General features: G+C 43.4%; 3 protein-coding genes across 12 annotated transcripts in view; 2 read left to right on the top strand and 1 right to left on the bottom strand.

Moving 5' to 3' along the window:
• Window positions 1-8,064, bottom strand: part of lrrk2 (leucine-rich repeat kinase 2) — a 67,478-nt gene extending 59,414 nt beyond the window's left edge. For 3 of the 4 annotated variants that reach the window (XM_029759221.1, XM_029759219.1, XM_029759222.1), the window contains exons 1-5: window positions 7,628-8,064; window positions 6,830-6,915; window positions 6,390-6,499; window positions 4,476-4,564; window positions 1,095-1,229 (exon numbers count right to left, since the gene is read on the bottom strand). In XM_029759221.1, coding sequence (XP_029615081.1) covers window positions 1,095-1,229; window positions 4,476-4,564; window positions 6,390-6,499; window positions 6,830-6,915; window positions 7,628-7,766 — 559 coding nt within the window. In that variant the 5' untranslated portion in view covers window positions 7,767-8,064. The remainder of the gene's footprint in view (window positions 1-1,094; window positions 1,230-4,475; window positions 4,565-6,389; window positions 6,500-6,829; window positions 6,916-7,627) is intronic. The other variant, XM_029759220.1, reaches the window with a different exon arrangement.
• LOC115197576 (proton myo-inositol cotransporter) lies at window positions 8,016-21,270 on the top strand. Of its 5 annotated transcripts, none has more exons than XM_029759228.1 (11): window positions 8,016-8,075; window positions 9,652-10,163; window positions 10,442-10,601; window positions 14,222-14,427; window positions 17,053-17,161; window positions 17,488-17,651; window positions 18,716-18,836; window positions 18,945-19,070; window positions 19,223-19,341; window positions 19,571-19,723; window positions 19,938-21,270. In XM_029759228.1, the coding sequence occupies exons 2-11, from the start codon at window positions 9,680-9,682 to the stop codon at window positions 20,165-20,167; spliced, it is 1,872 nt and encodes a 623-aa protein (XP_029615088.1). In that variant the 5' UTR covers window positions 8,016-8,075; window positions 9,652-9,679; the 3' UTR covers window positions 20,168-21,270. The 5 variants fall into 5 exon arrangements, with proteins under 5 accessions (XP_029615088.1, XP_029615085.1, XP_029615086.1 ...); XM_029759225.1 differs by lacking the exon at window positions 8,016-8,075 and adding an exon at window positions 8,117-8,229; XM_029759226.1 differs by lacking the exon at window positions 8,016-8,075 and adding an exon at window positions 9,007-9,115.
• LOC115197577 (uncharacterized) lies at window positions 20,191-23,052 on the top strand. 3 transcript variants are annotated; one of them, XM_029759231.1, is made up of 3 exons: window positions 20,191-22,075; window positions 22,112-22,163; window positions 22,200-23,052. In XM_029759231.1, exons 1-3 carry the CDS (start codon window positions 21,328-21,330, stop codon window positions 22,717-22,719), a joined length of 1,320 nt encoding a protein of 439 aa, XP_029615091.1. In that variant the 5' UTR covers window positions 20,191-21,327; the 3' UTR covers window positions 22,720-23,052. The 3 variants fall into 3 exon arrangements, with proteins under 3 accessions (XP_029615091.1, XP_029615090.1, XP_029615092.1); XM_029759230.1 differs by having other exon boundaries at window positions 20,191-22,163; XM_029759232.1 differs by having other exon boundaries at window positions 20,191-21,691; window positions 21,962-23,052.
• The last annotated feature ends 736 nt before the right edge of the window (window positions 23,053-23,788 follow it).

A 23,788-nucleotide genomic window follows, 5' to 3' on the forward strand; every position in this document is an offset into this window, starting at 1 on the left:
TCCACTGGCGACGAGGTATCTCCACTGGCGACGAGGTATCTCCACTGGCGACTAGGTATCTCCACTGGCGACTAGGTATCTCCACTGGCGACTAGGTATCTCCACTGGCGACGAGGTATCTCCACTGGCGACGAGGTATCTCCACTGGCGACTAGGTATCTCCACTGGCGACGAGGTATCTCCACTGGCGACGAGGTATCTCCACTGGCGACGAGGTATCTCCACTGGCGACTAGGTATCTCCACTGGCGACGAGGTATCTACACTGGCGACGAGGTATCTCCACTGGCGACTAGGTATCTCCACTGGCGACGAGGTATCTCCACTGGCGACGAGGTATCTCCACTGGCGACTAGGTATCTCCACTGGCGACGAGGTATCTCCACTGGCGACGAGGTATCTCCACTGGCGACTAGGTATCTCCACTGGCGACTAGGTATCTACACTGGCGACTAGGTATCTCCACTGGCGACTAGGTACCTCCACTGGCGACGAGGTATCTCCACTGGCGACTAGGTATCTCCACTGGTGACTAGGTATCTACACTGAGTGAACAATACATTAAGAACACCTGCTCTTTCCATGACATAGACTGACCAGGTGAATCCAGGTGAAAACTATGATCCCTTATTGATGTCACTTGTTAAATCCACTTTAATTAGTGTAGATGAAGAGGAGGAGACAGGTTAAACAAGGATTTTTAAGCCTCAAAACAATTGAGACGTGGATTGTGTGTGTGTGCACTTCAGAGGGTGAATGGGCAAGACAAAATATTGAAGTCCCTTTGAATGGGGTATGGTAGTAGGTACCAGGCACACCGGTTTGTGTCAAGAACTACAACGCTTCTGGGTTTTCACAATCAACAGTTTCCTGTGTCTATCAAGAATGGTCCACCACCCAAAGGACATCCAGCCAACTTGACACAAATGCGGGAAGCATTGGAGTCAACATGGTCCAGCATCCCTGTGGAACGCTTTCGACACCTTGTAGAGTCCATGCCCTGACGAATTGAGGCTGTTCTGGGGCAAAAGAGGGGGTGCAAATCAATTTTGGGAAGGTGTTCCTAATGTTTTGTAGACTCAGTGTATATCTCACCTCTGTCCAGTAGCAGCTGGAGACCACGGCAGCCCTGAATTTGAACCTCCTCACTGGAGGGGAAAGTCTTCATCCCCTCAACGATCAAACTAAACACATCCTCTTCCTCATCCCGAATCAACAACACGATGACATCTAGACACAGAGAAAAAAACTTCTGGTGACACTTGAATTGAATCTGACCCCGCAGTGCTAATGTTTTATCACTTGTTATAAGCATGCATGAGCCTTATTAATGTCTCGTCAAAAGGCTTCTATAATGTTGTGTATCAAAATATAGACTTATTTACACAGGATCATAGTCTTTTCGATGCATTGCTTCGCTGGTTAAGGACACTTTGACTTTTTGCCCATAGAGGAACTGAAAGCACCTAAGTTTACTTCCTACCTTCTACAGTGGGGGAAAAAAGTATTTGATCCACTGCTGATTTTGTACATTTGTCCACTTACAAAGAAATGATCAGTCTATAATTTTAATGGTAGGTTTACTTGAACAGTGAGAGACAGAATAACAACAAAAAAATCCAGAAAAACGCATGTCAAAAATGTTACTAAATGATTTGCATTTTAATGAGGGAAATAAGTATTTGACCCCTCTGCAAAACATGACTTGGTGGCAAAACCCTTGTTGGCAATCACAGAGGTCAGACGTTTCTTGTAGTTGGCCACCAGGTTTGCACACATCTCAGGAGGGATTTTGTCCCACTCCTCTTTGCAGATCTTCTCCAAGTCATTAAGGTTTCGAGGCTGACGTTTGGCAACTCGAACCTTCAGCTCCCTCCACAGGTTTTCTATGGGATTAAGGTCTGGAGACTGGCTAGGCCACTCCAGGACCTTAATGTGCTTCTTCTTGAGCCACTCCTTTGTTGCCTTGGCCGTGTGTTTTGGGTCATTGTCATGCTGGAATACCCATCCACGACCCATTTTCAATGCCCTGGCTGAGGGAAGGATGTTCTCACCCAAGATTTGACGGTACTTGGCCCCGTCCATCGTCCCTTTGATGCGGTGAAGTTGTCCTGTCCCCTTAGCAGAAAAACACCCCCAAAGCATAATGTTTCCACCTCCATGTTTGACGGTGGAGATGGTGTTCTTGGGGTCATAGGCAGCATTCCTCCTCCTCCAAACACGGCGAGTTGAGTTGATGCCAAAGAGCTCCATTTTGGTCTCATCTGACCACAACACTTTCACCCAGTTGTCCTCTGAATCATTCAGATGTTCATTGGCAAACTTCAGACGGGCATGTGTATGCGCTTTCTTGAGCAGGGGGACCTTGCGGGCGCTGCAGGATTTCAGTCCTTCACGGCGTAGTGTGTTACCAATTGTTTTCTTGGTGACTATGGTCCCAGCTGCCTTGAGATCATTGACAAGATCCTCCTGTGTAGTTCTTGGCTGATTCCTCACTGTTCTCATGATCATTGCAACTCCACGAGGTGAAATCTTGCATGGAGCCCCAGGCCGAGGGATATTGACAGTTCTTTTGTGTTTCTTCCATTTGCGAATAATCGCACCAAATGTTGTCACCTTCTCACCAAGCTGCTTGGCGATGGTCTTGTAGCCCATTCCAGCGTTGTGTAGGTCTACAATCTTGTCCCTGACATCCTTGGAGAGCTCCTTGGTCTTGGCCATGGTGGAGAGTTTGGAATCTGATTGATTGATTGCTTCTGTGGACAGGTGTCTTTTATACAGGTAACAAGCTGCGGTTAGGAGCACTCCCTTTAAGAGTGTGCTCTAATCTCAGCTCGTTACCTGTATAAAAGACACCTGGGAGCCAGAAATCTTTCTGATTGAGAGGGGGTCAGTTACTTATTTCCCTCATTAAAATGCAAATCAATTTATAACATTTTTGGCATGCGTTTTTCTGGATATTTTTGTTGTTATTCTGTCTCTCACTGTTCAAATAAACCTACCATTAAAATTTTAGACTGATCCTTTCTTTATCAGTGGGCAAACATACAAAATCAGCAGGGGATCAAATACTTTTTCCCTCCACTGTAAATACCTCCCCCCCAAGGACAGTCCTGGAAACCATGTGCTGTGTGTGCACATTTCTGTCTTGCTTAACCTTCACTTAATACTGATACTGTACTGTGCCTTTGACTAAAGAGAGGGTTGGAGTGGTGGGGAGGGGAGGGGGGACCACGTGACCTAATTAAATTTGCTGCATTCTAAGGGCTCTTTGGTAACCATGAGTATGATGTCATATCTATTACATGATCTGTCAATAACTGAAAGGAATTGACTGAGAGCGGAAATCGACAGACAGAGCGACTTTGAGATGAGATACGCCGAGTTAGACAATATGATGAATTGTGTATCTTGATGACAGATAAATAGAGAGGACACTATTGGCCTGAGGGCTGGTAGTGGAGTACAGGTACAAGACATGGACAATTTAAACATTGTCTGATAGTATAATATACCACTTGTTTTTGCAGTTTGTGCCTGTAATGGGGGGGCTGCCATTCCTATCTCTTGAGCACGATCGGAACGTCCCCTCCTTACAGACACAAAGTGCAAAAACAAGTGATACACTGTCATGTTTGTCTGTTTACTGTACTCCACTACAAGCAACAAGTGATATGACTTGGTATGATATGGCGGTCATGTGTATATGCCATGTTTACAGGCCTTGAATTCCTTAACAATAACGCCTTAAAGAGATTCTCCGGTACTTTTGTATACTTTTCAGCCAGCAGTTCTGAAAGTAGCGTTCACTAGCCAACAGTAGTCTCTGAAAATGTAGTACTGTCAAATATTGTCTATGCAGATATTGTATGATGGTACGCTCTTGTCGCAGTGTCTGTAGTTTTGCTGTAGGGCTGCGTTTACACAGATACACTACATGGTCAAAAGTAGGTGGACAACCCCTTCAAATTAGTAGATTTGGCTAATTCAGCCACACCCGTTGCTGACAGATGTATAAAATCGAGCACACAGCCATGCAATCTCCATAGTCAAACATTGGCAATTGAATGCCTCGTACTTTAACTTAGTATACTGCAAAGAGCTCCTGTATGTACATGCCGACGGCTCATTCTGAGGTTAACCTGGCACTGCATGCTGGTATCTTAATGTCCTTTTTGTTAGGAATAATTTGTGTGTACTAGACTGATCTAGTGACTTTTTAACAACTACCATAACATATTTCTAGTTGAGTGACTCTGCTCCCAGAAGTCTATGGCCCGTTGTTATCTTGAGTCATGGGAGGTGGGTGAAACTGTTGTAGAATGACCTCCAGATAGGAGAAAGATATATTACATATTTATATAATAGCATAGAAAAAGAGCTGACTAAGACCCAGTGGTCAAATAAATAATTGCTGCATTAAACCTGCAAGAGGTAGTTCTTCTCCTGTCCTTTTCAAAATATGCTTTATTGTACCTGATCTGAGGAGGAGAGCCAGTGCCCTGAGCCCAACCATCATCACTCTGCAGTCTCCACTGTGCTGGGACAACACCTTAAGGATCTGCCTGGAAATCATACACAGGGTAAAACATAGTGGGGTGGGCACATATAAAATCACACACGTGCACACAAACACACAAATAGTATGCACGTGCACACACAATTTTCTATTCAGTTTTTGAACCAACAGCAGCGAACAGTGTCTTAACAATAGGTTTCTTTTGCATTGGTGCCCTTTCAATTCCCTGTGTGGCTTTGGACTTCCTTCCTTGTGGTTCCTGTACAGACAGAATGGAAAAACAAAACAAGGACAACTCCTCCTACCCACAAATACCCTCAATATCCTGAGTTAGCTGGATGAACACATACTGCAAGGACATACAGAGCATTCGGAAAGTATTCCGACCCCTTGACTTTTTCCACATTTTGTTACGTTACAGCCTTATTCTTTTTTTTACATTTTTGCAAATGTATTAAAGACAAAAACGGAAATATCACATTTACATAAGTATTCAGACCCTTTACTCAGTACTTTGTTGAAGCACCCTTGGCAGCGATTACAGCCTTGAGTTTTCTTGGGTATGAAGCTACAAACTTGGCACACCTGTATTTGAGGAGCTCCTCCCATTCTTCTCTGCAGATCCCCTCAAGCTCTGTCAGGTTGGAATGGGTGAGCGTTGCTGCACAGCTATTTTCAGTTCTCTCCAGAGATGTTCAATCAGATTCAAATCCGGACTCTAGCTGGGCCGCTCAAGGACATTCAAAGACATTTCCCAAAGCCACTCCTGTGTTGTCTTGGCTGTGTGCTTAGGGTCAATGTCCTGTTGGAAGGTGAACCTTCACCCGTCTGAGGTCCTGAGCGCTCTGGAGCAGGATCTCTGTACTTTGCACCGTTCATCTTTCCCTCGATTCTGACTAGTCTCACCGTCCCTGCCGCTGAAAAACATCCCCACAGCATGATGCTGCCACCACTATGCTTCACAGTAGCGATGATGCCAGGTTTCCTCCAGACGTGACGCTTGGCATTCAGGCCAGTTCAATCTTGGTTTCATCAAACCAGAAAATCTTGTTTCTCATGGTCTGAGAGTCCTTTAGGTGCATTTGGGCAAACTCCAAGTGGGCTGTCATGTGCCTTTTACTGAGTAGTGGCTTCCATCTGGCCACTCTACCATAAAGGCCTGATTGGTGGAATGCTGCAGAGATGGTTGTCCTTCTGGAAGGTTCTCCCATCTCCACAGAGGAACTCTGGAGCTCTGTCAGAGTGACCATCGGGTTCTTGGTCACCTCCCTGACCAACGCCCTTCTCCCCCGATTGCTCAGTTTGGCCGGGCGGCCAGCACTAGGAAGAGTCTTGGTGGTTCTAAACTTCTTCCATTTAAGAATGATGGAGACATTTTTTGGTACCCTTCCCCAGATCTTTGCCTCAACACAATCCTGTCTCAGAGCTGTACAGACAATTCCTTCGACCTCAGGGCTTGGTCTTTGCTCTGATATTCACTGTCAACTGTGGGCGCTTATATAGACAGGTGTGTGCCTTTCTAAATTATGTCATTGAATTTACCACAGGTGGACTCCAATCAAGTTGTAGACACATCTCAAGGATGATCAATGGAAACAGGATGCACCTGAGCTCAATTTTGAATCTCATAGCAAAGGGTCTGAATACTTATGTAAATAAGGTATGTCTGTTTTTCATTTTTAATACATTTGCAAAAATTTCTAAAAAACAGTTTTTTTCTTTGTCATTATGGGGTATTGTGTGTAGATTGACGGGGAAAATGTTTTATTTAATCAATTTTAGAATAAGGCTGTAACGTAACAAAATGTGTAAAAAGTCAATGGGTCTGAATACTTTCCGAAAGCACTGTAAGGGGGTCTTCCACTACTTACTGATGCACTCCAAGTACCTCCCAGTCTTTCCCTGCTCCCAGGGGCCTGACCAGTGAGTCCAAGGTGGAAGGACATATCTCCATCAGCCGACACAGCAACGACCATCCCACCTGCAGGAAAAATAGATATTTTACAAATAAACGGTATACTGTAGAAATAAAATGACTGGTTACACTTTACAAGACAGTGTACATATTCCTGTAAGTCTAGTCAAGTACAGTTTAAGTACAGCATAACAACAAGTCGTTAGAATATCCCACACTAGAGCTCGAATGTAAAGTCTGACCCTGATAGATGAGGTCATGTGACCCAAGCAGGTGTTTAGTCACACTCCTATCCAGGCCTTCTGTTTGATTAGTACTACAGTACAACTGTATTATATGTGTAAAGACAATAGCGCATAGCTGGCTGATGATCAGTGAGTTGTGATAATGGGTTACCTGTTGCACCCCTCTGCTGTTGCTGTAAGTCGACAACACCACCATAAGAGGCCCATGGACATCTTTATCCTCAAACAGCTCTGCTGCTGACAGGAAAGATTAGAGGAGAGGAGAGACAGGGGAGAGAGCGGACAGAGGAGAGACAGAGGAGAGGGGGGACAGGAGAGGGGAGGGGAGGGGATTGACAGGGGAGAGTAGAGACAAGGGAGAGGAGAGAGAAAGGAGAGACAGGGGAGGAGAGACAGAGGAGAGGGGAGACAGGAGACAGAGGAGAGGAGAGACGGGGAGAGGAGAGAAAAGAGAGATAGGGGAGAGATAAGACAGACAGGGGAGAGATAAGACAGACAGGGGAGAGATAAGACAGACAGGGGAGAGGAGAGAGAGTGGAGGAGAGACAGAGGAGAGGAGGAAAGGGACAGGAGGGACAGAAGAGAGGGACAGGAGAGACAGAGTTTAGGGATAGGAGAGACATAGAGGAGAGACAGAGGAGAGGGAGAGGGCGAGGAGAGAGCAGAAGAGGTAATGACATGTTCTTTCATTCAATAATGAGCTAAAACTGACATGCTCATTTATATTTTTAACTGGGTGTAACTTCAACAATTGCCTGGCTTAGATAGATGAGAATAACAGAAGTCTGAATTTGACACTTTGTACATATAAACATCTGTTCTACAGTAAGTACACTGCAGAGAGAGATTAAACACAAATGCACAATCAGTAGGAAACTATAAATTGGTATTCATGATGGAAAATAGTATTAAATATTCTAGTAAATAACTATAATGTATGGTTTATTACCACAGTCATCTGTGTGCGCCAGGAAAAGAAGGTCTTGGATGATCTGAACCAGGGTACTCAACTGCTTCCCCTCCTGTAGGTTTTTCAATCTCACTAATAGTTTTTTCAATCTTTCTTCCAGTTCCTCCTTATTAACCATGGTATTTGATATGTTGTTCGATAAATGAAGACTTTAAATGCATGTATCGATTGTTACAATCCTCCAAAAGCGACAGTCGACTGCATGAAAAGCAACAACGTTGCACTGATACTGTCACTTGCAGCCATGGAAGACACACTAACAATGTAACTGAACGCATAGCATAATACGGCAGCTGACCCACATTTAGAAGTTGTCGTACTAGTACTTCTCAAATTCCATTCGACAAGATCCTCTTTTTTAATGTAGGCTGTGGAGGTTGTTTCGATTTAGGAATTCAATGACGTCCCCCATGTAGGATACAGCCAGGTATGACTCCTTCCCTCTCTCTCCAATCGTCAGATGAATCATGTGACTTCAGTAAAAGTACCCGTTTGGTAGCATAGCCTAGAGCAGACAGCAGCGGAGTCAGCTGTTTGGCCACAGTCCAGAAAACTTGCTCCAAAGATTATCGTCCGTAAAGGTAATATTTTCTAATAAACTGGTCGTTGTGTTATTCTGAAAGCGCAGCTGTAGCCTACTTTCTTCTGGGAAAAACTCCAAAAGGCGTGTGATGAGTTTCAAACTTTCAACTGAGCATTTACAGTTCTTTGCATATTCACTGATAGATAAGCGACTAGGATAGGACTGGAAGCGGAGCTAGGCCAGTCTGTGCGGTCGTCACTAGTTACCACAGTCACAAAGTCGGCTATTTCTACAGTTTATCGTCTTACAATGTGATATTAAACCTAACCACACTACTAACGTTATTCCTAACATTAAAGGAAGACCAAAAAGCAACAACAACAATTCCAGCATTTTTACGTTATAGACAATTTTGGCTTTGTGGCTGTGGTAACTGGTGGAAATCACTGTCTGGGCGTTCCAATTGTTCTATGAATCAATGCGTCATGCGCCATTCAACGAATCACTTTACGGCACACGACCAGACACAAGGGTCGTAACTAGTTACCACAGCCATAAAGTCATAAACACCGCCTATTTCTACAATGTATATTCGTAAAAGACCAAAAATCGAATGTTTTGTTGTCATGGATTTTTACGATTTAGCCCATTTTGACTTTGTGAGAATTTGCTCTAATAAAGATTCTGTTCTCGCGCTTTGTCAAAGGGCTTATCTGTCCAGAGGTGCGCACACATAGATATCCCTGCACACTATTATTGATCAGTGAGACGTCATTGGGGTAGATGGATTGTCATGTATATAAAAAGCAGTCTGCTTTAAGTTCTGTAACAGAGGTGCTGCTGTGGGTCTATTGGACATCATGCTGCTGGCTGTGCCGCTTAGGCATATGTTTAGCTGTTTAACTAGGCCTGTCTTGAAAAGTTGATTCAGCTAATACTTGTTTGTGAGTTAATATCCATTTTGGGATTTGTACATATAGTTTTATTTTGTATATTCGTCATCCGATCAGTATAATGGACATCCTGCGGTCTCCCATCCGTTCACCTCCCTTACCCGTAAGGGTCCGCAATTCTATATTTCATGTTTTGGGGAAATAAGAAAACAGTAGTCTACATACCTATTTCTTATTTCCCTATATAAGATTTTGTGGTTGCTCAAGTTGTTACGCCTACATAGCAATACATTCCGGGTTAGAAATGGGGAATAAGGATTGGAATATTATAACGCTGTTATAAACATGTTTGACTTTTCATATGCGTAAATCGGAGCTGTTTTTATTCTAGCGTCATACATACCCTTCACTCAGTGACCAACCAAAACGGACTGCTGTAGGCTATCCCCTCCCCGCCATTTCACGCGTAAATGACATGAGTGAATGGTCATCGAAACGGAGTTACCTGTATAGCCTACTCAGGTATCTATTTTTCTCTGCCCTGGTTCAACGTTTGTGAAGTTGTTTCTCTTTATGTCCCTCAACAGAAACGACAATGAATACAAGCTGTGTAGTATGAGCAACCCTATAGGCGTCATGAGGAAGAAAGTGACGGACGACAGAGAGCGGCGGAGTCTCATCAGAGCGCCGTCTGAATCGAGCACCAACAACCCTGGCGTCACCGTCACCTCTGCCGCCGGTGAACCGGAGCTGGCCACCGACCAGGATGTCACACCGGTATTCGTGTACGTCTTGGCATTTTTTTCTGCCCTGGGTGGCTTCCTGTTTGGCTATGACACCGGGGTGGTCTCTGGGGCTATGCTTCTCCTGAAAAAAGAAATGCATTTGACCGCTCTATGGCAGGAGTTGTTGGTCTCCAGTACCGTGGGTGCAGCGGCGCTTTCTGCCCTGGCTGGCGGGACTCTGAATGGGCTCTTCGGGCGCAGGATCTGCATACTAATAGCCAGCTTCATTTTTACTGCTGGAGGAGTTGTGTTAGGTGCTGCTCCAAACAAGGAGGTTCTTCTTGTCGGAAGGATTACAGTTGGTTTGGGAATAGGTAAGGTTTGTTTATTTAGCTCAAACATTTACTGGACAAGTAGCCTAACAATAACCAAATTGAGAGCCATGTCTGACTGACCAGTTTTACATGTATGTGGTTATTTTCCCAAGCCAGGCATATAGGATTTGTTTGGAAAACTTTACAAACACCAGGTAGTGCAGATACATTTTAGGTAAACTCATCCAAAAAGTGAGATGAATTGTGAATCATTTCCTAGAACCTTGCCATAAACACAGACTAAAAACACATATAAAGACCCCCCCTCCCATTTTTAGGGATTGCCTCCATGACGGTTCCTGTTTACCTTGCGGAGGTCTCCCCACCACACCTGAGGGGTCAGCTGGTCACCATTTACACCCTCTTCATCACAGCCGGACAGTTTATTGCCAGTGTTGTGGACGGGGCCTTTACTTACCTGCACCACAATGGCTGGAGGTAAGTCTTATCAAAGATAGGCCCTATTCTATTCTATATTGCCATGGATACTCAGTAGCTGGTAATACTAGAATGGGACGCTTCAGTTACAATAGCCTACAGTTCTCGGTTCAGTTATATTTTTGGTTTAGTTAGCTGTGGAAGCTGCTTTGAGGTGTCTGCTACATGCCTGAAGAAAAAAACACTGCATAATCATTTGTTTTGCATCCATATTATATAGCAACCACAATATGGACATAAAAATCCACTACCATCTATCTACAGTGGATGGAATAGAAACAGGCCATAATGTACTTTCTTAAGCACGGCAACTACCCCGCTTTCAGCCCAAGGAGCGATGAGTATTTTAACACCCCAGTCACTCCTGGGACTTCAGCTTCCGTTTCGACACTTCTCCTTCCATGTCTGGAAGAACGGAAGATGGTTCTAATATCAAAATTCTAATTTTATTGGTCACATGCACATATTTAGCAGATGTTATTGCGGGTGTAGCGAAATGCTTGTGTTCATAGCTCCAACAGTGCAGTAATATCTAAAACAATTCACAACAATACACATAAGTCTAAAAGTAAAATAATGGAATTAAGAAATATATAAATATTAGGACGAGCAATGTTGGAGTGGCATAAACTAAAATACAGTAGGATAGAATACAGTATATACATATTAAATGAGTATGTAAAACATTATTAAAGTGACTAGTGTTCCATTGTTAAAGTGGCCAGTGATTCCATGTCTAATGTATATGGGGCAGCAGCCTCTAAGGTGCAGGGTTGAGTAACCGGGTGGTAGCCAGCTAGTGATGGCTGTTTAACAGTCTGATGGCCTTGAGATAGAAGCTGTTTTTCAGTCTCTCGCTCCCAGCTTTGATGCACCTGTACTGACCTCGCCTTCTGGATGATAGTGGGGTGAACAGGCTGTGACTCGGGTGGTTGATGTCCTTGATGATCTTTTTGGCCTTCCTGTGATATCGGGTGCTGTAGGTGTCCTGGAGGGCAGGCAATGTGCCCCAGTGATGCATTGGGCAGACCGTACCACCCTCTGGAGAGCCCTGCGGTTGCGGGTGGTGCAGTTGCCGTACTAGGCTCTCAATTGTGCATCTGTAAAAGTTTCTGAGGGTCTTAGGGGCCAAGCTGAATTTCTTCAGCCTCCTGAGGTTGAAGAGGTGCTGTTGCGCCTTCTTCACCACACTGTCTGTGTGGGTGGACCATTTCAGATTGTCAGTGATGTGTACGCCGAGGAACTTGAAGCTTTTCACCTTCTCCACTGCGATCCTGTCGATGTGGATAGAGGGGTGCTCCCTCTGCTGTTTCCTGAAGTCCACAATCAGCTCCTTTGTTTTGTTGACGTTGAGGGAGAGGTTATTTTCCTGGCACCACTCCACCAGGGCCCACACCTTCTCCCTGTAGGCTGTCTAGTCATTGTTGGTAATCAGGCCTACTACTATTGTGTCATCTGCAAATTTGATGATTGAGTTGGAGGCGTGAGTGGCCACAGAAGGGGGCTGAGTACGCACCCTTGTGTGGCCCCTATGTTGAGGATCAGTGAAGCGGAGGTGTTGTTTCCTACCTTCACCACCTGGGGGCGGCCCGTCAGAAAGTCCAGGACCCAGTTGCACAGGGCGGGGTTCAGACCCAAAGCCCCAAGCTTAATGATGAGCTTGGAGGGTAATATGCTGTTGAAGGCTAAGCTATAGTCAATGAACAGCATTCTTACATAGGTATACTTATCCTATCTGGTATGTCCAGATGGGATATGGCAGTGTGCAGTGCGATGGCATTGTCTGTGGATCTATTGGGGCGGTAAGAAAATTGAAGAGGGTCTAGGGTGTCAGGTAAGATAGAGGTGATATGATCCTTAACTAGCCTCTCAAAGCACTTCATGATGACAGAAGTGAGTGCTACGGGGCGATAGTCATTTAGTTCAGTTACCTTTGCTATCTTGGGTACAGGAACAATGGTGGACATATTGAAGCAAGTGGGGACAGCAGACTGGGATAGGGAGAGGTTGAATATGTCGGTAAACACTCCAGCCAGCTGGTCTGCGCATGCTCTGAGGACGTGGCTAGGGATGCTGTCTGATATCACCAGGTTGGTGTATGAACATGATGCAACCTCCGTGGTGTTTTCTCACCTTTACTGGAGACTCTGTAATGGATACATCAGCTCTTAGTATTTTGAGTGTGATGATGGAAATATACATTGTTGAGAAAAAAGAAAAAAAGTCCAGCCAAAATAAACACCAAGATGTTCAAACAAAACCAGCAGGTAAAAAATACCTGCAGTCAACTTGTGCAATACGTTAGGAGATAAAGCAGTTTGCGTTCTTCATTTCACCTGTCACATTATTTTTCATTATGAAGCTTATTGGTAGTCCCCAGTCACATGTTGTTTGTTTACAAGCACACAACGATGAGAGACAGGAACCTGAAATAAAATGTTATTCCTCATATTCTTCGTAAGCAACAGGTGTAGACTAACAGTGAAATGCTTACTTACAGGCCCTTCTCAACAACAGGTGTAGACTAACAGTGAAATGCTTACTTACAGGCCCTTCTCAACAACAGGTATAGACTAACAGTGAAATGCTTACTTACAGGCCCTTCTCAACAACAGGTGTAGACTAACAGTGAAATGCTTACTTACAGGCCCTTCTCAACAATGCAGAGAGAAAGTAATACTAGATACATAAGTAATAATAGATACATAATGAGTAACAATAACTTGGCTATATGCAAGTTTAGGCTGTTCCATTATGGTTTTGGTTGAACATCATGGTGTGTATTTTGGCTGGGTTTTCTTTTTTCCATTTCTCAAATGTGCCATGTTTATAAACTGGAGGAAACATTTGGCAGTGGGTAGAGAGAAGAGGCAGTGGGTAGAGAGAAGAGGCAGTGGGTAGAGAGAAGAGGCAGTGGGTAGAGAGAAGAGGCAGTGGGTAGAGAGAAGAGGCAGTGGGTAGAGAGAAGAGGCAGTGGGTAGAGAGAAGAGGCAGTGGGTAGAGAGAAGAGGCAGTGGGTAGAGAGAAGAGGCAGTGGGTAGAGAGAAGAGGCAGTGGGTAGAGAGAAGAGGCAGTGGGTAGAGAGAAGAGGCAGTGGGTAGAGAGAAGAGGCAGTGGGTAGAGAGAAGAAGCAGTGGGTAGAGAGAAGAGGCAGTGGGTAGAGAGAAGAGGCAGTGGGTAGAGAGAAGAGGCAATGGGTAGAGAGAAGAAGCAGTGGGTAGAGAGAAGAGGCAGTGGGTAGAGAGAAGAGGCAGTGGGTAGAGAGAAGAGGCAGTGGGTAGAGAGAAGAGGCAGTGGGTAGAGAGAAGAAGAAAATTGGTGTGGATTTTAAATGTGTGAGAAACAACTTGCCCTCACCCAGAATTCCTGTTATGTGTTTAACTGTCCTTGTCAACTAAACTATTTTTGAATGTGAATCAGTCTGGGATAAAATACTTGTGTAAGTTTAGGTGTTAGGCTATGATTGGAGCCTGTTCTTGTGTGAAATGAAAATGTTCATTTCCAAAAGCAAACCATCAGGAACTTAAAACAGCTCTGTGGAACTGAATTTGATAATCCCCCCACCCCCCTACATGTGTGTCTCTCACTCCCTATCTGTCACTCTGTTTGTCTCTCTGTAGGTACATGTTGGGTCTGTCCATTGTCCCTGCGGTGCTCCAGTTCTTTGGGTTCCTATTCCTTCCAGAGAGTCCCCGCTGGCTCCTTCAGAAGGGCCTTACCCAGCAGGCCAGGCAGGTGCTCAGCAGGATCCGCGGGGGTCAGAACATTGAAAAGGAGTACGACAGAATGAGGACCAACATCGAGGATGAGGAGAAGGATGCAGGAGGTGCACATAGAAGTGCACACACACACACACACACACACACATACGTTTACGCATGAATTTCGGACACAGACACACACACACATTTGCCATGGCACTTCCAGATGATCTGAAACTGAGACCATGACCACCCATAGACTTACAGTACCAGTCAAATGTTTGGACACATCTACTCATTCAAGGGTTTTTCTTTATTTTTACTATGTTCTACATTGTAGAATAATAGTGAAGACATCCAAACTATGAAATAACACATATGAAATCATGTAGTAACCACAAAAGTGTTAAGTCTTTTTGAGATTCTTCCAAGTAATCAACCATTGCCTTGATGACAGCTTTGCACACTCTTGGCATTCTCTCAACCAGCTTCATCTGGAATGCTTTTCCAACAGTCTTGAAGGAGTTCCCACATATGCTGAGCACTTGTTGGCTGCTTTTCCTTCACTCTTCGGTCCAACTCATCCCAAACTATCTCAATTGGGTTGAAGTCGGGTGATTGTGGAGGCCAGGTCATCTGATGCAGCACTCCATCACTCTCCTTCTTGGTCAAATAGCCCTTACAGAGCATGGAGGTGTGTTTTAGGTCATTTTCCTGTTGAAAAACAAATGATAGTCCCACTAAGAGCAAATCAGATGGGTTGGCACATCGCTTCAGAGTGCTGTGGTAGCCATGCTGGTTAAGTGTGCCTTGAATTCGAAATAAATCACAGACAGTTTCATGAGCAAAGCACCATCACACCTCCTCCATGCTTCACGGTGGGAACCAAACAATCGGAGATCCTCCAGTCACCTACTCTGTGTCTCAAAAAGACACGGCGGTTGGAACCAAAAATCTCAAATTTAGACATATCAGACCAAAGGACAGATTTCCACTGTTCTAATGTCCATTGCTCGTGTTTCTTGGCCCAAGTAAGTCTATTCTTCTTATTGGTGTCCTTTAGTAATGTTTTTTTTTGCAGCAATTCGACCATGAAGGCCTGATTCATGCAGTCTCCTTTGAACATTTGATGTTGAGATGTGTCTGTTACTTGAACTCTGAAGCATTTATTTGGGCTGCAATCTGATGTGCAGTTAATTGCCATTTTCTGAGTCTGGTAACTCTAATGAACTTATCCTCTGCAGCAGAGGTAACTCTCGGTCTTCCTTTCCTGTGGCGGTCCTCATGAGATCAAGTTTCATCATAGTGCTTGATGGTTTTTGCGACTGAACTTGAAGAAACTTTCAAAGTACTTGAAATTTTCCGTATTGACTGACCTTTGTGTTTTAAAGTAATGATGGACTGTCATTTTTCTTTACTTATTTGAGCTGTTCTCGCCATAATATGGACTTGGTCTTTTACCAAATAGGGCTATCTTCTGTATACCACCCCTACCTTGTCACAACACAACTGATTGGCTCAAACGAAGAAAATAAATTCCACAAAATAACTTTTAGCAAGGCACGCCTGTTAATTGAAATGGGTTCCAGGTGACTACCTCATGAATCTGGTTGAGAGAATGCCAAGAGTGCAAAGCTGTCATCAAGGCAAAGGGTGGCTACTTTAAAGAGTCTCAAATATAAAATATATTTTGATTTATTTAACACTTCTTTAGTTAATACATGACTCCATAAGTGTTATTTAATAGTTTGATGTCTTCACTATTATTCTACAAGGTAGAAAATAGTAAAAAATAAAGAAAAACCTTATAATGAGTAGGTGTGTCCAAACTTTTGACTGGTACTGCGTATGTATATATATTTATATATATATATATATATATTTAAGGAAGAGAAGTTTGAGGAGTGAGGGTGTTCACTTTATTTTACAGTACAACGGGAGGCTCATGTGAAGAAAAAAAATTTAACTTTGGGGGGGGGGGTGCAGTTTTCTTAATGACACCTTGAGTTGGACCAGACCCTCCCCCCAGTAAATGTTGATTTATCCCTAAGGTTGCATTTACACAGACAGCCCAGTTGTAATCTTTTTCCACTATTTGTTCTTTTGAACAATCACATCAGATCTTTTTCAGTGCTGATCTGATTGGTCAAAAGACTGAGAGCCTAAGCCTCTCAGTGTGTGTTTTAGGTTCAGAGGCAACTCTTTGTTTTCCTTTGGCTGCCTTTATACAGGCAGCCTGATTCTGATCTTTGTTTCACTAATTGGTATTTTGACCAATCAGATCAGCTCTGAAAAATATCTGATGTGAAAATATCTAATTTGATTAGTGGAAAAAATATCAGAATTTGGCTGCCTGTGTAAACGTAGCCTTTGTTGTTTCAGTTAATTTGATTCTTGAAGCATTTCATATCAGTTTTCTGCACATAACTTAGGCTGCATTTTCACAGGTAGCCCAATTCTGGTTATTTTTCCACTAATTGGTCTTTTGACCAATCACATCAGGTCAAAAGACCAATTAGTGGATAAAGATCAGAATTTAGCTGCCTGTGTAAATGCAGCCATAGAACACACAGATTTGTCAAATAGGACTCACCAATTGGGCCTTTCTCCAATTTAGCAGGTTCATTAATAATATAATGCATTCTGTTGGAAACTAAAACATTTGGTGCTATAGACCCTAAAATGTATAATGCATGCAACTGTTTTTAAATGTTCATAAAAGTGTTACCAAATTTCCCTCTGTCCACCAGGTGGCCTAGTACTGTGGCGTATGCTGACTCGCCCTCCCACCCGCAGAGCCCTGACCATAGGCTGCGGCCTGCAGATGTTCCAACAGCTCTCTGGGATCAACACTGTCATGTAGGTGTTTTCCTTCATCAGAAATCATTGTGTTTATCTATGGCCGCATCTCATTAGTCTAAAGTGGTCTCATCGTCCTGTCTACCTGCCAGTCAATCTCTTCCCTACTGTCTGCTTCACAGGAGGTTGGTGACACCTTAATTGGGGAGGATGGGCTCGTGGTAATGGCTGAAGTAGAATGGTATCAAACACATGGTCTCCAGGTGTTTGATGCCATTCCATTAGCTCCGTTCCGGCCATTATTATGAGCCGTCCTCCCCTCAGCAGCCTCCTGTGGTCTGCTTATCCTCCGTGTTCATGCCTTCTCCTTCTGTTGTCCCTATCAGGTACTACAGCGCCACCATCCTACAGATGGCGGGAGTGAGGGACGACAAGCAGGCCATCTGGTTGGCTTCCGCCACCGCCGCCACCAACTTCCTGTTCACCCTGGTGGGGGTGTGGCTTGTGGAAAGAGTCGGACGCAGGAAGCTTACGCTGGGGAGCTTAATAGGTGTGTGTATGTGTGTGTGGATATTCACATTTTATCCCAAGAGGCAGTTAGATATGGTTCTTAATAAGCTTGGGCTCCTGAGTGGCGCAGTGATCTAAGGCACTGCATCTCAGTGCTAGAGGCATCACTACAGACCCTGGTTCAATTCTAGGCGGTATCACAACTGTCTGTGATTGGGAGTCCCATAGGGCGGTGCACAATTGGCCCAGAGTCGTCCGGGTTAGGCCGGCGTAGGCTGTCATTGTAAATAAGAATTTGTTTTTATCTGACTTGCCGAGTTAAATAAATACAAATAAATACAAATTTAAATATCCAGATTGTCATACCTTGATTTTGCAAGAAGCTAACCACTTAGCAAGCTAGATAACTAGCTATTAAGTTAGCAAACCAAATGCACAACTACAGAGCATTTAGCATATTTAAAACAGTTAACTTAACAGGTATAAGATATCTAGCTGGCAAACATTTAGTTGTGAACTCCATACTGTAACTAGATCACCTGGCTCATGCTGCCGTGACTGACTTACAAAAATTCCTAGTTATATGTATATATCTACGTCAATTACCTCATACCCTGCGCATCGAGTTATCATTACTCATTGTGTATCTATTATTATTTTTATTACGTGTTTTACTTTTCTATTATTTCTTTATCTCTGCATTGTTGGGAAGGGCCTGTAAGTAAGCATTTCACTGTTAGTCCACACCTGTTGTTCACAAAACGTGACAAATAAAATGGAATCGTTGTGTGTTTGTAAATGTGAGTGGGGACTACCGGTGAGCTTCATAATGACAGGTGTAATGAAGAACGCAGTCTGCTTTATCTCCTAACGTATTGCAAAAGTTGATTGCTGGTATTTACTTAAAAAGTAGCTACAAATATTCAAATGTATTTAAAAAAAACTTAAAAGAAATAGTTTCAACTGTATTGACGGTATTGAAAAACCATCCAATGGCAATTTCCAAATACCCCGGCGTACGGTATACCACCTAGTTTTTATCTTCAAATGTAGAAATGTGCTTTGCATTAAGTCAGAAGACTTATTCATTTCTCTGTCTTCTAGGTACTGCTTTGAGTCTGACGGTCTTGGCTATAGGGTTCTTGTTATCAGCCCAGCACTCCCCTGCAGTCACTCTCCACCCCACTGACACCTCTCTCAACTCCACCTCCTGCACACTATATGGGTGAGACTGGGTATGACTTGTATTACCTAATACTGTATAAGGATTGAGATTTTTTTCCTGTCCCCACCACAATAGAGTGAAGGGTGTCACACTGTTAACTGTCCCCAGGTCCTGTGAGCCCTGCATGTTGGATCCTGACTGTGGGTTCTGTTACCGTGAGAACAGTTCCACTGTATACGACTCTTCCTGCATACCTGCCAAGCAAACATCGCCCGATGAAGCTGCCTGGGGCAGGTTAGGGATTTGTGTGTGTGTGTGTGTGTGTGACTCTGTTACTTCTTGCCTGTCTGTCAGTCAGTCTGTCTCTGAAGCCGGAAATGGCTTTATTTCTGCTGTATCTGAGTTCTGTTTAGCCACATTATCTGATATGTTTTGGCTATGTACAGGTGTTCCAATCTGAGCCAGGTCAGTGATGGGTCTCTCTGGGCCTATAACTACTGCCCCACTTCCTACTCCTGGATAGTGCTGCTTGGGCTCATCCTCTACCTGGCTTTCTTTGCTCCAGGTGAGAACAACACCCTTTCTCCCTCCCTCCCTCCCTCCCTGACACAAACACAAACAAAGGTCAAAAAGTTGTATATTTTCCCGCCTGGAGTTTCATACCAGTTTGAAGTGTTCTTCATAGTACAGTATATATTGCTTACAGTTTTTAAAATATATATCTCATGGTCTAAAACTCTTTTCTGTCTGTGTCCTCATCTCTATCCCTGCCTGTCTGTGTGTCTGGGCTGTAGGTATGGGGCCCATGCCGTGGACAGTGAACAGTGAGATCTACCCTCTGTGGGCCAGGAGCACTGGGAACGCATGTTCAGCCGGAGTCAACTGGATCTGTAACGTCCTGGTGTCACTCACCTTCCTCCACGTCGCTGAGTACCTCACCTACTATGGTGCTGCTCATCTACATAGATACTGTCTAATTGTGATGGGTGTTAAAAAGCCATAACTGAGAACCTACTGCCTGCCTGACTGATAAACTGACTGATGATTTGAATGATTGCCTGACTGAACTGGATTATGGGTTGTAAATGCATAGTTCACTACATAAAATGTTTCAACCTCTTCTCTTCTCCTTCAAGCTAACTGGTGTCTTCCTCCCTCCAGGTGCGTTCTTCCTCTACTCAGGCCTGACTGTGCTGGGGCTGCTGTTTGTGCTGGGCTGTCTGCCAGAGACCCAGGGCCGCAGGCTGGAAGAGATGGAGGCCCTGTTCTCCGGAAACCTCTGCTCCTGCAGTGCGTCTGACTGGGATGGGGACGGATCCAGAAACATCCTGTACAACAGGGTAAAAGGGAGCGACGTCCTCTCAGACAATGATGCCTCGGACATGGAGTAGACGTGGCGCGTCAAGGAATCTCTCTCTCTCACACCTTCATGTCCTTTGGTTGGTGGACTTACAGGCAGTGGTGTTAAACTCACTTGATGACTGGGCCTTTAGCATAAAGCAGCTCTCCTAACTGGCTGGTGGACGAGACTTCAACTCTCCTAACTGGCTGGTGGACGAGACTTCAACTCTCCTAACTGGCTGGTGGACGAGACTTCAACTCTCCTAACTGGCTGGTGGACGAGACTTCAACTCTCCTAACTGGCTGGTGGACGAGACTTCAACTCTCCTAACTGGCTGGTGGACGAGACTTCAACTCTCCTAACTGGCTGGTGGACGAGACTTCAACTCTCCTAACTGGCTGGTGGACGAGACTTCAACTCTCCTAACTGGCTGGTGGACGAGACTTCAACTCTCCTAACTGGCTGGTGGACGAGACTTCAACTCTCCTAACTGGCTGGTGGACGAGACTTCAACTCTCCTAACTGGCTGGTGGACGAGACTTCAACTCTCCTAACTGGCTGGTGGACGAGACTTCAACTCTCCTAACTGGCTGGTGGACAAGACTTCAACTCTCCTAACTGGCTGGTGGACGAGACTTCAACTCTCCTAACAACATAGCATTTGATTTACTGTAGCTGTGGATGTCTATGGTGGAGTTGAAATACTTCATTTCGTGTATTAGTAACTAAAATTGATGTTTTGTAATTTTCTAGCCCCATAGAGAGTTCAGCCAAGTGCACTATGGAGTTAAAGCGTAGCATATATATATCAGTGAGTATATCAAAGCAGTAAACACCACTGGAATATAATATTACTATTATAATAGTATAGTAGTGTATTAATTTCCAATGCTTATAAAGTCCCACAAATGTGTAGTAATATTGCATTTGTTTCTGTCCTTGGATTTTGTTATTTCTTTAGCTCCAGTAGTAGTACGGTGGTACTATCTGGAGATGTGTGGCTTCTCAGTCAGGACCAATGTTTTTTATTTTTTTTATTGGCACACTAGCCTTAATTTGTTTGAATATTTTGATGACATTACTATATTTGTTAATCCTTTGCTACAGATTGCACATTGATAAACCTAATGAAATTAACCTTTCCTTTCAGAAGTTTCGGGATTCTTTTTTTGCCTTGCATTCAAATCAATCAAAAGCGCACATGATCAAATGCAGTCCTGTGGTGTTCCACGTGCTTGTCTTGGTGGATTATTTTGTCCTGGTGGATTATTATGTCTGCTTGTCTTGGTGGATTATTATGTCTGCTTGTCTTGGTGGATTATTATGTCTGCTTGTCTTGGTGGATTATTATGTCTACTTGTCTTGGTGGATTATTATTTCTGCTTGTCTTGGTGGATTATTATGTCGGCTTGTCTTGGTGGATTATTATGTCGGCTTGTCTTGGTGGATTATTATGTCGGCTTGTCTTGGTGGATTATTATGTCTGCTTGTCTTGGTGGATTATTATGTCTGCTTGGCTTGGTGGATTATTATGTCTGCTTGGCTTGGTGGATTATTATGTCTGCTTGTCTTGGTGGATTATTATGTCTGCTTGTCTTGGTGGATTATTATGTCTGCTTGTCTTGGTGGATTATTATTTCTGCTTGTCTTGGTGGATTATTATGTCTGCTTGTCTTGGTGGATTATTATGTCTGCTTGTCTTGGTGGATTATTATGTCTGCTTGTCTTGGTGGATTATTATGTCTGCTTGTCTTGGTGGATTATTATGTCTGCTTGTCTTGGTGGATTATTATGTCTGCTTGTCTTGGTGAATTATTATTTCTTGGTGGATTATTTTGTCCTGGTGGATTATTATGTCTGCTTGTCTTGGTGGATTATTATGTCTGCTTGTCTTGGTGGATTATTATTTCTTGGTGGATTATTTTGTCTTGGTGGATTATTATGTCTGCTTGTCTTGGTGGATTATTATTTCTTGGTGGATTATTTTGTCTTGGTGGATTATTATGTCTGCTTGTCTTGGTGGATTATTATGTCTGCTTGTCTTGGTGGATTATTATTTCTTGGTGGATTATTTTGTCTTGGTGGATTATTATGTCTGCTTGTCTTGGTGGATTATTATTTCTTGGTGGATTATTTTGTCTTGGTGGATTATTATGTCTGCTTGTCTTGGTGGATTATTATGTTTTGGTGGATTATTTTGTTTTGGTTGATTATTATGTCTGCGTGTCTTGGTGGATTATTATGTATTGGTGGATTATTATGTCTACTTGTCTTGGTGGATTATTATGTCTGCTTGTCTTGGTGGATTATTATGTCTGCTTGTCTTGGTGGATTATTATGTCTGCTTGTCTTGGTGGATTATTTTGTTTTGGTGGATTATTATGTCTGCGTGTCTTGGTGGATTATTATGTATTGGTGGATTATTATGTCTACTTGTCTTGGTGGATTATTATGTCTGCTTGTCTTGGTGGATTATTATGTCTGCTTGTCTTGGTGGATTATTATGTCTGTTTGTCTTGGTGGATTATTATGTCTGCTTGTTTTGGTGGTTTCATACCTACTGTACTTATACAAATTAAAGCCTACATGCATTTTTTGTAGGTTGGCATGGCAAGTGTTTCCCAGTCAAATTGAATAGTTTTATAAGTACGCTACTGACTCAGCAGGACCATGTTTTTGAGAAAGTGAAATATTCTGTAGTTAATGCACTTTAATTTAAAGGGAGATACTTGTTTTAACTAGGCAAATCAGTTAAGAACAAATTCTTATTTACAATGACAGCTTAGGAACAGTGGGTTAACTGCCTTGTTCAGGGGCAGAACGACATATTTTTACCTTGTCAGCTCAGGAATTTGATCTAGCAACCTTTCGGTTACTGGTCCAACGCTCTAACCACTAGGCTACCTGCTTTGTGAATAAAGCAAATTAAAAGCATTGCTGTATATAATTCATTTACGTAGTGAAATTGTTGATCGATACTGTTTGTCGGTAAAAAAAAAATATTTGTTTTTTTCCTACATGTCTGAATCAGCATTTTTCCCAGCACCATGTTCGTTCAGTAGTTTACAGTATTTACACATACTTGACATTGTGTGCTCTGTGTTCAAGCTGTACAGTGGGTTGTGTTGACTGATAGATGCATCCTTGGTGAGAGTCAGACCAGCTCCTGAGTGGTGCAGCGGTCTAAGGCACTCCATCTCACTGCAAGAGGTGTCACTATAGTACCTGGTTTGAATCCAGTCTGTATCACATCCGGCTGTGATTGGAGTCCCATAGGGCGCGCACAATTGGCCGGAGTAGGCGGTCATTGTAAATAAGAATTAGTTCTTAACTGACTTGCCTAGTTAAATAAAAGGTTCATTTAAAAAATAATATATAAATATATATATACTGCTCAAAAAAATAAAGGGAACACTTAAACAACACAATGTAACTCCAAGTCAATCACACTTCTGTGAAATCAAACTGTCCACTTAGGAAGCAACACTGATTGACAATACATTTCACATGTGTTGTGCAAATGGAATAGACAACAGGTGGAAATGATAGGCAATTAGCAAGACACCCCCAATAAAGGAGTGGTTCTGCAGGTGGTGACCACAGACCACTTCTCAGTTCCTATGCTTCCTGGCTGATGTTTTGGTCACTTTTGAATGCTGGCGGTGCTTTC

This window comes from Salmo trutta, chromosome 7 (genome assembly GCF_901001165.1).
Source record: "Salmo trutta chromosome 7, fSalTru1.1, whole genome shotgun sequence".
Lineage (NCBI taxonomy): Eukaryota > Metazoa > Chordata > Actinopteri > Salmoniformes > Salmonidae > Salmo > Salmo trutta.

Bases quoted from the DNA above. Each gene is read 5' to 3' on its own strand.
- LOC115197576 (XM_029759224.1), top strand. From the start codon at position 9,638: ATGTCCCTCAACAGAAACGACAATGAATACAAGCTGTGTAGTATGAGC. The intron at 17,652-18,715 runs GTGTGTGTATGT...TCTGTCTTCTAG, and splicing joins TACGCTGGGGAGCTTAATAG to GTACTGCTTTGAGTCTGACG. The intron at 19,724-19,937 runs GTGCTGCTCATC...TCCTCCCTCCAG, and splicing joins TGAGTACCTCACCTACTATG to GTGCGTTCTTCCTCTACTCA.
- LOC115197577 (XM_029759230.1), top strand. From the start codon at position 21,328: ATGCAGTCCTGTGGTGTTCCACGTGCTTGTCTTGGTGGATTATTTTGT. The intron at 22,164-22,199 runs GTGGATTATTAT...TATTTTGTCTTG, and splicing joins TATTATGTCTGCTTGTCTTG to GTGGATTATTATGTCTGCTT.